The sequence below is a fragment of the Solea solea genome, chromosome 8, assembly GCF_958295425.1.
Source record: "Solea solea chromosome 8, fSolSol10.1, whole genome shotgun sequence".
Taxonomy (NCBI): Eukaryota; Metazoa; Chordata; class Actinopteri; order Pleuronectiformes; family Soleidae; genus Solea; species Solea solea.
In genome coordinates, this window is record NC_081141.1 from 23,877,325 (window position 1) to 23,891,188 (window position 13,864).

The following is a 13,864-nucleotide window of genomic DNA, read 5'->3' on the forward strand; positions in this document are numbered from 1 at the left end:
GAGCTGCCTCTCCAGTTTTGTACAAATATTATTATGTAAAAGACATTGTTTTCTCTCCAAGGCCACATTGTTTTACTACACTAGAAAAATAGCCTGTTTTAATTAGAAATGCTTTTATTTAATAACCTGTTTCAAAAGGTACATAACTGCACAAAATTAGCCAGGCATTTTCATTTACAATGCAAATTATCTTTTCTTTTTGCCTTTTGATACAAGGTTTCAGGATTTGCTTCTTCATTAAGGAGGAATTAGCTGTGAGCACATGTATAAAAAAAGTGAGTTTCTTCAGGATAGACAGTGATGTTAAAAAAAGGGCGGCTCTTCTTCAGTCACTGATGTCTGCGACCTTACTGCAGATGTGCCTGATCTCGTTCTGCAGCTTCTCCTTGTCGAGGCGAGACTTAACGTCGCTTATCTGCCTCAGGGACTCGATGGCATCGTACACCGACTGGAACCCTACGCAAGACAGAATGCATCACAGTTGGAAATTATTAATACACTACAGGTAATATGAGTCCACACTGATCACTGGATATTTGCTCCTTGTTTGTTCCGATTGTTCTGTTTTAAAACCACAGATCAGCAGTTTCTGAAATAACAACCAAGTCACGTTTCAAAGTCGTTTCAAAATCGCCCGTCTTCCTCATTCGGATGCTCAGTTTTAACTTGTACACCTTTAGATGGGTTATTATGGATGCAGAGCTGAAAGATTTTGTTATATGAAAATATAATTTTCAAGTGAAAAGAGTAGTAGTGTGATGTAGCTTTTTTATTTGTAATGTATTATATAAAAAAAACAACAGGAATCATTTAAGATAAGACATCGTAGACATAACGAATAGGGCTGCAACTTGCGATTGTTTTCATAATCGTCTAATCTGTCAATTTATTTTCTCAATCATCAGAAAATGTTGAAAAAGAGATGGTGATGTTCTCAAATGGCTCAAATTTTGTCGTCAAACCAAAATTATTCAGTCTGAATGATTTCTTCGTCGTATGGAGCAAAGAAACCAGGAATTATTCATATTTAAGAAGCTGAAAATCAACCACAAGTAGTCGTGCGACCTCCTCAAACCTTTTCTTAAACTGCAGTGATTCAGACGCACTGTTGACCCTCTGTGTGCCGGTTGAGAGAAGTCTAACAAAATGGAGGCTGAAAGTTTGAACGTGTTGTTTCTAATATGAGGGAATGACTATGGCTTAAAAAGCAGTCGCACAGGTGTACCTAATAAAGTGGCAGACATGTCCAGCACCTGTCACAGTCCACTTCAGGATGCAATGTTAGAAGTAAATAATTAAAACTGAGACTGTGATGGGCAAAAAAAATTACTATTTTAGCCTATTATTTTATTTTATTATAAATTGATGGATAAAGAACTTCTTAACCTATAGTCAACTGTTCTATTGACTAAAATACAGCTAATTTTGAATTTTGCTGTGAGGTGGAGGAACAAACTTTCCTTTTCCTCCGTCTCAGCACAGATATTAAGGCAGTAATCAATTATGTACTGCTTTTATCCCGTCTTAAACATCTCCTTCCATCTTTTCTACCTCTCTGTGAAATAGAGCGGCGGTTGAATTGCTGCAGCTCTGAAATCAGCAGGTGATTCATAAAGCGGTTCACGTTTGATTTACTGAGGCTTCTTCTTCTTCTTCTTCTTCCTTCTTCACTGTGAGTCGGACACAGAGTGCGGGGAGACGTGAGAGCGAGTGCTGCGGTAATTGAACCTTCCATATACAGCAGTGAGATGAGGATGGATGTTGACGGCAGCGTGATGCAGAGTTGAGCCGCTCCATAACTTTGACTTGTTACTTTCCCCCAGGGAGGTTTCTCAAAAACAGAAGGTCATGTCGTTTAGACATAGACTGATTTACTGGTTGGGCCAAAACTCTTATGGATACCACTCTGTCTGGTACGTTAGTGCTGAGGACGCTGATATGTAGAGGTTTTGTTGGAGAACTGTGAGGAGGAGGAGGAGGGTAGAGGTGGCTAATTGATTGGTTTTGGTTGATTATTATTTATGAATTGGCCAATAAGTACAAATTACACATGGAAATCATGTTTGTAATTTTACACTGCATTGCAGGCATTAAATATAGATTGGAGAGGCTGACCAAGCTATTTTTTTGCATTATTTGTTATCATTAACCAGTTATATTTCATCAGCGGGAGGAAAAAGAAAGAAAAGAATTGGGTGGCCTTATTGGATGTTATATTAAATTTCTGACACATGGTACGTTTCTGCTGTGAGACACCAGAACAAGAGGTACGTGACTTTTTCATCCCTTATGCTTTGTGCTGCATGTCATTTAGTATTCTTGTCAATTTGTCAGTTCATTTGCGTTGTCAGAAATTAAAAGGAGGTTTTTTTTTGCTGAATTAATTCCTGTAATAAGAGCTTCAACTCACACATGATGACTACTTAAACCAAACCACATTGCAGGTTTGCTTACTTAGCATAAATAAAACATACACCTCTCATGCTTTAATTAAAGAGTCACCACTGACCTGTAATTAGTTGGATTTGTGGGAAAAATAAATAATGTCTGACTCATTAGTGAGTGATGTGTTTCCCCCTCCTGACGCGTACACTGAAGCGTACAGTGAAGCATGTGTTTACTGGTGAACGACAGCTACACAGTGACTGTGATCCTCGCCTTTGTGATATTCCTGTTTGAGCAGCTGCAGCTCCTGATGAAGGCCGCTCTCCACTGAGCTCATCCTCAGACCCAGTTTGTTCTCGGAGCGTTTCAGCCGATCCGCTTGACTCCGTTCGGCCTGATCCACACGGACCTCCAGAGCAAACAGCTGTCCACTCAATCTGGACTCTGCCTCCACCTGAACGCAGAACACACACGAGCAGTTCATTTTGTAACACAAATACTTTTTTGGATTTATGAACATTTTGTTTTTTGAAATTCTGTCAAATATCATTCTTTTGTTATCATGATTGAAAGTTGTGATACAATTTTGAGATGATATCGCCCACCCCTACTGAATAGATGCTTTTTGGACTTTTTCTCACCTGACCAGACCAGTCTACGGTTAAAAATTAAATGGTAATATGTGTATGACTGAGTTACTGTGATGCAAATACAACAGACGTGATATTAACAGTAAAGGTAACAATGTTTGTATTGTGGCGGCCATCTTAGAATTCCATGTCAGGGTCGGTGAGGTTGTTTTTGAGTTGAAATATTCTAACGCTATGTTTTTCTTTTAGTGATTATACACTCTTATATAAACACACTTATTGGTAGTCTATTCAATTTCAGCCAAAAACCCTCCTAAAAGTTACAAATATCTATTTATTTGTGATGTTTAACACTTCAAAACACTTTCTCATAATATCTCACACTTGATTAGCACTTTTCAAAATCAAGTCTTGATTTGACTGCTCAGAAAAGCTTGATACCAAAAACTGTTGTTCTTTAAAGAACTTGCAGAGGGTGAATGAAGAGGACGCTCGTACCATGTTTTCATGTAGCCGCTGGTTGTTCTGTAGAGAATCACTGAGCTGTTGTTCTGTCCACTTCTTCAGTGAATCTGTCTGTTCTTTGACTTCTTTTAACCCACTCCACATCCTAGAAAGACCTCAGGAAAAAATGTCATTATCATTAAGTGAATTGTGACACAAATGGCTCTCCATATCCTTCTTGATTTTACACTTTTTCTGTATGAATTTCTCAAAATCACCTATATCTTGTTTTATCTATTTTTTTATTTACATATTATTCCTTGTTAATATTAATAGCATTTCTATTGCTGCTTTTTCGTATTTTGTTTCCTTTCTTTCAATATCTTTGAGGAACTGTCTGCTCCGAGTTCCGCCCCCCAGTCACGTGCTCCTTCTTCAGCCAATGGGATTCTAGCATCCAACAACTCCCGCCATTAAAATAGCTGTTAATTAAAATTAATGACAGCAGAAGAAAAGATGCTGCTGGCGCTGCACGAGACGCCGTGTCGTGATTACCGCACAGGTGAGTCAGACAGGTGAACGCGAATGTCATCACAGATCGTCTTTGTTTGTTGAGATGGTTACTCGCACTGAAAAAGAACTGAACTGTCATACATAGAGAAACCAGAGCAAAGATCTGTTAAGTCTTTTAAATGAATACGTGTGAATCATTGTGGTGTTTTTAATTAATTCTGGACTGTTGTAGTCTTGATGAACTGATAAAGTCTTCTACATTCATGTCACACTTTTCTGTATATGTTGTTTTGCATTGAAATGTCATTGAAACTTCACTTTTCAATGCCAAGTTTTTTCTCCCCTGTACTGTGTTTTAAATTAATCAAAGTTTTAGGGACTAACACTTTTGGAGTTAAAATGTGACGTGTTCAACTTCTCTCTGGCTGTAGGTGACAAAGAAACTTAAACCTGTTCCATCATGCGGAGAAGAAGGAGGTGAGCTTTGATTTAACTTGTGCAAACACTCTTCATAAGTTGGATATTGGGCCTGGAAAGGTGATATATGTAGAGAGATGCCACATGGTCACGCTTTAATAACATGTGAATTGTTATTATTTGTTATTGTGGTGGTTTTTTTCTACCAAGTTAAAATGGACGGTCGGCCACAACTTCCTTTCCATCTAACTGAACTGTCCTCTTTGTGCAGGGACCGTCTACAAATTGCAACACCGACAAAAGAGGAGCACAAATCTTCACTGTCTAACCGATCTGTTCGCTGCAAAGGAAAGTGATCATTGTAAGTGCAAACTCATGATTAACAGATGACTCTATCTCAGGGTTCTCAAATGACGTAACAGACAAGGGAGACATTTACCTAAATATCAACTTCTTTCTTGCACAAAATTCATACACTTTCTATGACCCATGTCTATTTCAAATTCACAAACTTTCAAGGATTTTCAAGGGCCACTGCTTACTTACTTGTCTTCCCGTAACTCATCGCGTCTCTTCAGCTCAGACACGTCGTTCCTTTGACTCTTGGAAATCTCTGTCAATGACGTTGTCAGTCCTCCAAGGTCACGATGGAGCTGCATAAACACACGCAGGCAAACAAACACAGTTGTTACATCACATGCTGTGGCACCGACTCCATGAACTCACCTAACCCTTTTTATAGGAAATTCTGCTGAGTCATGCTTTCATTAAGTTATTGCACTGCTCCTGAGGCGAGTCGTGGGAAAACAGTGATGATGACCCACTTTCTCTGCATTTTCAATTATCCTTATGGCGGTGAACATGCTTGACCGCTGCACCACGGCGTGTGCTGCCGTCAGTGATTTACCACCTTAGTCCACTCACAGAGCTGAGTTCAGGCGGTTTGGGTGAATGTGTGTGCGTGGGTTCTTTTTTAGAGCAGCTTTAGATTAAGGAAAGTGATGTTGGTATGAAAACAAATGACCTTCCATATGTGTTATAATCCATGTTTTATAATGTTTTAAGAGCTGGGTTCCTCTACTGAAAATTGGGTATGATTTAATAGTCTTAATTCTCACACAGCACGGATCTGTGCCACAGGTGCACTCTTGGTAAATTGCTGTGGGAATAGTACACAACTTCTTATATGGAGTCAAAAGTTATGATTAATTCTATATCACATTTTTATGTTAGTGAACTTATACAGAAGTCACAAAATAGATTATTCTATTTTTGTCCATAAAAACGAGCCAAGCAAACTTTGAAATGTAACATATTTCTAAATTTCACTAATTAAATCCAATTTTTTTTTTTTTGAAAATGTAGTACTTTTTGCTCAAGTGTGTTTTATATAGTTGGTGAAAATGGGAAAAAAAAACTAATTTAATTAGATTACCTATAGGTTGTTCTGGATAAAAGCATGTAAGACACTATTGCAATAAGCTGCCTTAATACTCTCTATTTTACGGGTTAACAGTAATCCATTCTATTAATTATTTTAATAATCTATTAATCTGCCGATTATTTAATCAAGTAATTGTTTGGTCTTTAAAACTGTCAGAAAGTGTTGATCACTGTTTCTCAAACCTGGAAACAGTGACGTTCTCAAATGCCTTGTTTTTGTCCACAAACCCAACTGTTTCAGTTTGAATGATTTCTGTGTCAAATGGAGCAAAGAAACAAGAAAATATTCACATTTCAGTTTTAATTATTGTAATAACTCTAAAATAGTCGACGATTAATTTAGTTTACCATCGCATCTGTACACTGGACCTTGACTATTTTTTTTACAAGTCTTTGTACATAATTTTAATCTCGGTCAAAATTCAGCCTTTAACGCTGCACCGTCTCTCACCTTGACTTCCAGTTCTTTAATCTTTACATCGACAGCTGCTCTGAGGTCTTTCATCTCCTGCTGCAGTCGCTTCATCTGCCGCTCCCCGGAGCTCACGTCCACGCTCAGCTTCACAATGCTGGCATCACACCTGAGAGAGGGTGATAGAGAGACACTGCTGAAAGGTGTGAGGTCAGAAAGGTGAGCAGGAGGAGAGTGGAGAGGAACTAAGCTCTATACTGAAGAACCTGACACTAAAATGGCAGACAACCGGACAAGAGATTGTTGCCCTATCAATACTTTCCAAGGCAAACTAATGGAAGCTAAATGAAGGCTGTGGTGAATCTGAAGTAGAGAGACTTTATTCCTTTGAGTGCTGAACAAACACATTTAACTGTCTCATTGAGTTTGGAGGTGAATTACTGACAAACACTAATGAAACATGGCAGCGATAAAATACGTCTACTTAAAATTCACAAAGACAATCTGTCTGTGCATCTTAGTCTCATACTCTTCTTCCTTCTTCCTGTGTTTGCTTAGGACTTAAGTTTTTGTGATTGTTATTATTCTGCCTCTGTTTGGTCTTCGTAAACAGAAACAAGACAACGCGTCCTTCACCTGAAAACAGTTGCCGTCAAGCAAAACTATCAGTCCTGACTGAGGGAGTGATTGTGTGTATACAGCAGCAGTGCAGAGGCGTAACAGTATATACAGGTGTGCAAAAGTGAAAGCGATTAAATCCTCCGATATAGATCAAAAACAGGTACATTGTGTTTTTTAATGGAATAAAGTGGTTTTAAGTACACAAATGTACATTTTAAGTTTCATGCGGTGGACAACAGCAGAGCACTGCTGTATCGCTCCGTGCTTAGCCACTGCTAAATTCTAAAGTCTTCGTTCTTGGTCACATCTGCAGAACATCTCTGCATCGTTGACTGTAAGAGACCGTGTTGTAATTTGGTTTTATTTCCCCGGAGACCGCTACCATGGTAAAACCAGTTCTGTTAGTATGTGTTAAGTTTATCTGTTTTTCTTTTTCTTTGACTTGTAATGACTAACATGGAAGAGGTCATTAGACTGAGTAGGTGAGGGCTTTTCTTCATACTCTTTATTGGACTATAAATCAGCCTTTAAGTCAATAAATGTCAATATCCTCTCTCATGTCAGTGACTGACCTTTTAACCAGTGCACTTGATTCTGATATATTAAATACATGTGTACTATAAGTAGACTTTATACAAAATGACAGTGATTTTTAATCTTGCTCCTTGGAATAAGGCAGGCCTGCTGTAAACAAGCAGTTTTTTCAAAGCAATACGACAAATGAATCCCATTTTATGACATGTGAAATACCTTATTATTGTTCTACTTTTTACACACACTTTGTTTACAGACATTTGTTGGACTAAGGGCTCTCTCTGTGTCGATGTCTGTGTGTGTGTGTGTGTGTGTGTGTATACCTGGCTACTCTTGCTCTCAGGTCTCCAATGGCAGCCGTGTTTTTTTGGTCTAAGCTTTGAACGGCTCGTGTGGTTCCAGAGGTGACAGAGTCCCGCTGCACGAGCTGTCTGTCCACTGCCTGCAGCAATCAAATATGGACGATCAGTTACACTCACTGCCACTTTATTAGGTACACTTGTTACCAAGAACTTGGTCACACAATATCTACTCAGCCAATCACATGACCGAGAACCGTGGCATTAAAGCATGTAGACCTGGTCTGCTGGAGTTCAAAGCAAGCAACAGGACGAGGGAGGAAAAAGGTGTGACTTTGAGGTCTGAGAATTTCCAGTGTTTTACAGAGAATGGTACGAAACAGAGAATGTATCCAGTGAGTGTCTGTTATTTGGGTGAAAGATACCTTTTAACTGTTGAAAAAGAACAACCAGATTGCTTCATAATGACAGAAAAGGAAACACTAACTCCCTTAACGACACCGGATGCCTCTCCCTCCACTTTATTAGGCCTACTGAGTATGTAATAAATTGGCTGATGAGTGTAAAATGGCATGTTGACTTCTTTACTTTTTAATGCTGTCCTCACGTCTCCTGTGCCTGAGCAGTTTTATGCCCCCTCACTTCCACCTTTTGTGTTGAATCATCATTTACCAAAGGATTGTGAATCCCTGACATTAAAAAGACAAATCGCCGGCTTTTAACAAGATCAAAGAGCTGAGCTTCTTACCTCCTCGTGTGCAGAATTAATTAGTTTTCTGGCCTCCATTTAAAAGTTTGGATAATGTCAGACTCTAATTACGTCCATGAGCCTTTGGTTCACACTAATCAAGCTGTGGGTTTGACACTTTTTTGTCTTCTGCGTCTTTGTTAAGCTCAGTTAAAGATGATTCAAAAACATTAATTACTTTCCACTAATGATTCTGGATACTGTTTTACATGCCTCATTGCATAACACAATATTATTTTAACAAGACTTTTCCTTGCTCATATAGACAATAGTATGAGCTGATGCTGAGGAGATTTTAGATTTTTTTAGATTTTAGACTTTAGATTTTCTGGTACAAACACTGACCTTGTCTGAACCAATCGTCCTCATGGGGCAGAACTTTTCCCTTTCCAACATTTCTGTGGAAGGAAGGTTACGTTTAGGGCACAGATTTGGACTGTGGCTTGGAAATGCTCCCTTAAAGGACATTTTAAAGTGTCACAAACAAAATACTGGAGGGAATATGCTTGGAAAGTGAGCATGAGATACTTTATTACGCCTAAATTTGGTGTTTTCAGTTGCATGTCACACAGACATTTTCTCCTCCTTTTGCGGGGAGGTGGAGAAAATATTAAAGCACATCTCTGATGTAAAGCATATACCCCTGAAATACATGAATGACTTGGGCATGGATTTACAAGGAAATGGATTAGAGAGGATGTAGATAAACTGCAGAGAAATGTATCTCTCCAGAGATAAACTGGAGAAATGATCTCATTACTTGAAGGAGTGCCAGTAGGAGTAACACGACCCCAAAAATCTATGTCGTAGTAGCTGCTCAGTGAAAGATAAGGCGACAAGAAAAACACAGAGAATGACTAAAGAGACTTGAAATAGGCACTGGTACCATTCATACCAGGCCGTGGCTTTGCCAAAATTGCTTTGTTTTGGTTGTAAGTGTTGGATGCTAGGATCGTGTGAAATCTTACTTAAAAAAACTGCAAAACCACAGTTGTTTAGTTTTCGTGATTTTGCATTTGACAACGACAACTTGTCCTTCTAACTTTCACATTCTGACCATTTGCATACCTGTATCTCCATGCTCAGCTGCTTGACAATGTGTGTGACCGTCAGTATGTGTCTCTCCAGCAGCTTGCGGGAAAGTGCCTCCACCTGGACGGAGCCCCTGGTGGACTGAAGACCTGCCGCGACCTCCTCTTTGATGCTGAAAGCCTGCTCCAGGAGCACGGCCAGTGCCGTCTGCTGACCGCCCACACCAGCCTCTGAGACATCCGACCTTCATCGTGAGGTAAAACCAAGCTTTGAGTCATAAAGTAATGAAATTCCTACTATAGTATACACTTTGTTGTCCCAGTGGGGAGATGCATTTTGGGCTTGGTGGTGCCTCCATACATCACAATCATTAAATAAGTGACATATATTACAGTTAATTAATAGATGAATTGAGTAAAGGGGGAGAAAACCAACACTGTACCTTTAGTATTGGACGGACAGCACATAGAAAACAGATTTTTCTTTTTAAATCTATGACTTTTTTAATACTTCATGGTGAGAAGAGGTGGGTCAAAATATCAATATGGTGATATATCGTCTCGTCGTCCTTCCAGGCGCAGTTGACTTTTTACATGACAGATCAAAAAGACTTCAGCTGGCACCAAGTTGTTTCCATGACGAGCACCATTTTGTGTCTTTCTACCATTCATTAACTTCAAATGATTACATTTTTTGAGCTGACAGATCATTATGTTTGGTCACTGCTCTGGATTCGGCCTTGTTTTTTTCCCCACTGTTGCTTCTTATTCTTCTTGTGTGAACTAAGGGTGGATCAAAATATCGATTTGGGGATATGTATCATCGTCATTCCTCGTGCAGTACGATAATCGGTATGCCAGGGCAAATATCGATATTTTAATGAAGACATTAAGGCGCTCTAAACTGAACTGTTCCTGCCAGTTTCACTGGCCGCCATGTATCGTGTGTCGTATTGAATCTATCTATAGACGATTCCCACCTCGACTGAGGAAGGCACAAACGAGTTTTTAAAAGCGATTTAGTCTGCTTTTATTTTGGTACTCGTATCCTGTCATTGGCATCCTGTCCTCTGTGGGCAACTTATGCACTGCTAAGTTGGCATTTTTCTGGCACTGGATCACATAAAAACCTCCACAGTGTGGTTCACTGGAGCGTTCATCTCCACAGACGTATCGTGAAGAGAGTGAGATAATGTGTATTTGCTTTCAGGCCCTGGGGTCATTCTCAAACCTGATCTCTAGCTGCCTTCATGTCCACACGATTGCTGCGTCACCCTTACTTTGAGCGATTCATTTGATCACTTTGATTCGCTGCATTGTTGCAGTGTTGATTTCCCTACTATCAGCGGGAGGAAGTAGAACTTATCTTTAATTATCTGACAGACTGAGTTTTGAGGTTTTAGCTGGGTCAATTTCTCTTTTACAATGTTAGATTGCATGAAATATAATATTGAGTAATTAAATAAGCAAAGTTACCTGCTGTGTTTCTGGTGAGGTTTTAACTTTAACTCGTATGACATTTCTTCTTTCCTAAAAGGGAAAAAGAAAACATGCACATTGTAGTATAAGTGGGACCATGATATTTACTCTGCTGTATCTCTAATGCAACCTTAACTACTTTGTAAAATCATGTTTTATTGCTAAAATCAATGGAACGCTTTGCAGTTTTCCTCTTAACAATATACACATCAATCTTTCTTAAGTTCTCTTCAGTACTTACAGGCACGCTCTTCATTTGTCACTTGAATTCATGTGTTTGTGTTGTTTGTGTTGTGTTGGTAACTGTGGTTTCCCTGAGTGTTGTGCGAATTTGTCCAATTGTTGTGCGACAATGATGCCTTCATTGTGTGCGGTGAAGTGACTTAACTTGGCTAACTAGAATATCTGATGACGTAAAACATTAGTTTTTTACCTCAACTGTGACAAACGTGACATCAGTCTATGTTACTGCAGTTCTTAAAGTAGGATTTAGAGGCATTTAAGGGTGAATTTGCAACCAGAATATCTTTTTTTTTCTTTATTGTATGGTACAATTATTCATTCTTAATAGATCCCATGCAATTATAGTCTACATTTGACAGTTTATTTTACCTGTACATTCATCACATTCACATATTAAATTTATTATTCAGTTCTACTTATATACGTAATAGAATTGAAAAGTTCACAATTCTTACTTCATAACATATTCATATAATGTTCAGTTCATCGCCCTAAATTCTCTTATACTCTTAATGTTCAATAATCTTCATCCTCTACCTGAACTGAATTTCATCTGTAGTGTAATAAAACAGTATACACTCAAGCTAACTGGAATTAGGCTATTCTTGATGGTAAATCCTGATATTTTTGTTAATGTCGGGTCACATTAAAGTAAATCCATGTTAATGTGGTTCATGACTGGACATAAAAAAAACAAACACTGCAGGCACTGGGAGAGCCATTGCTTTGATTTAGATCACTGGAAACATTTCAAGGTAAACATGCAAATGCACGTCTTTGAGTTATCTGTGTCAGTGAAGTACTTTAGTTGCAAATCACTTGTACTTGCTCTTATAGTCAATTTGATATTTTCTAGCGCTGGAGCATCAAAACATTCAGGGACAAAAAACAAAATGTCTGTAAATAATGTATTTCAATGAAGCATTCGACTACACAGAAAGAAAAGAAGTTTCAATATGAAGAAGAACTGGTACATCTCATACCAGGGGGATATGGGTTTTTTTTATGGCCAATGCTGATCATTAGAAATCAGAGCAGCTTATATGGTGTTATTTAATTTAATTTGTCAACAGACAATAGAGAGAAAGGTACATCAGGATATCTATTATTGCAACTGTTCAGTAGACAATATTGGCCCAATCCTGAATCCTTGATTCAATGCACACAGTGTACGATAAAATACTTTTATTACTGTATTACAGTCCATTGACCATTCATCCTTTTGCTGGACTGAATTAATCATGAAGGGAATGAGTCAAAGCTTCAAAGTGAAAATGGCCTTGTCATGTTTCTTATCTATAGCCTTCATTATCCCACACTGTGAGTCATGTTGCTGCCATATCATCTGGGAACCGAATGCAATTGCAGTATTGATAAAGTTCAGACATATTTACTCAATAAGGCACGACACAGCAGAAATACTTGCCACAGTCTTAGGTATTATTTTTAGGTATTATGTTATAAGCTGCTAAAATGTGTATACTATAATATGTAGTAGCTACTAGATAGTAGTGTTAGCTAATAGCTCTAGCATTTGTAGACGCCACTAATGCTAGTGGTGCTAACACCACCACCGTCATTAATGCTAGTCCTGCTAGCAGTGCAAACATAAGCTGCTAAAATATGTATAGTGTAGTTAGTTTTTTTTGTTTTCGTCCAACAAAGTAGATGTTTGTTTTTTCCTATTGTTAGTATAGAATGTGAAATTGGAAAAGAGCAGAATTAAGTGGAGGTAGGAGCTGAGGGTAAAGAAAGTGGGAGACACCACTCATGCTAGGACTGCTAACACCACCAAACATTAATATATGTAGGCCTATAGTTAATGTTTTTCTTTTCTTTTTCCTATTGTGAGCATACAGTACTTTGTTTGATTTGGCAGTGAGCAAGGGGAAGATGGAAAATAGAGTGGTAGTAGAAACTGAGTATAGCAAAAGTGATGGCAGACAAGCTAGCAGCATCTGCTTAAAGCACTAGCATCAGTGCTTTAAGCAGATGCTAAAGTATAATGTAGTTATATGCTAATAAATTATACAGTGTTCTGGAGTAGCATTATTTGCAAAACTAAATTATATTGTGTTTTTGTTTGTTTGTTTTTTTCTTCGCTGTATTGGCCTAGTCCTATAATCTATTATTCAGTTTGTTTTTTTGTGTGTTCTTTTTTTTAATAACTAAAACAAGTTCTCTGTTTTTTACTAGCTTTTAAATGTGAATATTTTCTGGTGTCTTTTTTGCTCCATATAACAAAGAAAAAAATCATGATAATTTTGCTTTGTGGACAAAACCAGACATTTGAGTTCAGAATTATTTTGAGGTTTGGGAAAAACCAATCAACATTTTTCAGTATTGTCTGACTTTTAATGGACCAAATGATTACTCAGTGAATCAAGAACTTAATCGACCAATTAATCAATTATGACAATTACCATTAGTTGCAGCGCTAGTCCTATGTGTGGAGATTTGTGTGTGTGCCTGTGTGTAGTTGTGCACGTGTGCGGCCACAAACACTGTGGGTTTAGTCTCTTATCAAGTGGACCAACGCAGCATCATTAACAGGAAAGGCCTGCTCAGTGCACACTCATCAGTTATCCTCACCATAGTCCAGCAGAAAAGCCGGTGGCAGCCGAATAGAAAACTGGCTCACATGCTCAGATCCCCATCTACTTAACTGAAGGGGCTCAGGGCAATTTGTGGTGTGGCTGCCAGTG

General features: G+C 38.5%; 1 protein-coding gene across 1 annotated transcript; it reads right to left on the minus strand.

The window, feature by feature from the left end:
* Window positions 1-76: 76 nt before the first annotated feature.
* Window positions 77-10,689, minus strand: fam81b (family with sequence similarity 81 member B). The gene is made up of 9 exons (XM_058635903.1): window positions 10,669-10,689; window positions 10,418-10,422; window positions 9,475-9,682; window positions 7,683-7,801; window positions 6,244-6,373; window positions 4,896-5,002; window positions 3,474-3,585; window positions 2,659-2,839; window positions 77-456 (listed from the first exon to the last, which is right to left on the minus strand). The coding sequence occupies exons 1-9, from the start codon at window positions 10,687-10,689 to the stop codon at window positions 326-328; spliced, it is 1,014 nt and encodes a 337-aa protein (XP_058491886.1). The 3' UTR covers window positions 77-325.
* Window positions 10,690-13,864: the final 3,175 nt, after the last annotated feature.

Bases quoted from the DNA above. Each gene is read 5' to 3' on its own strand.
- fam81b (XM_058635903.1), bottom strand. From the start codon at position 10,689: ATGAAGGCAGCTAGAGATCAG. The intron at 3,586-4,895 runs GTAAGTAAGCAG...AGGTCTTTCTAG, and splicing joins GATGAGTTACGGGAAGACAA to GATGTGGAGTGGGTTAAAAG. The intron at 457-2,658 runs GCGAGGATCACA...TGTCTTGCGTAG, and splicing joins CAAACAGGAATATCACAAAG to GGTTCCAGTCGGTGTACGAT.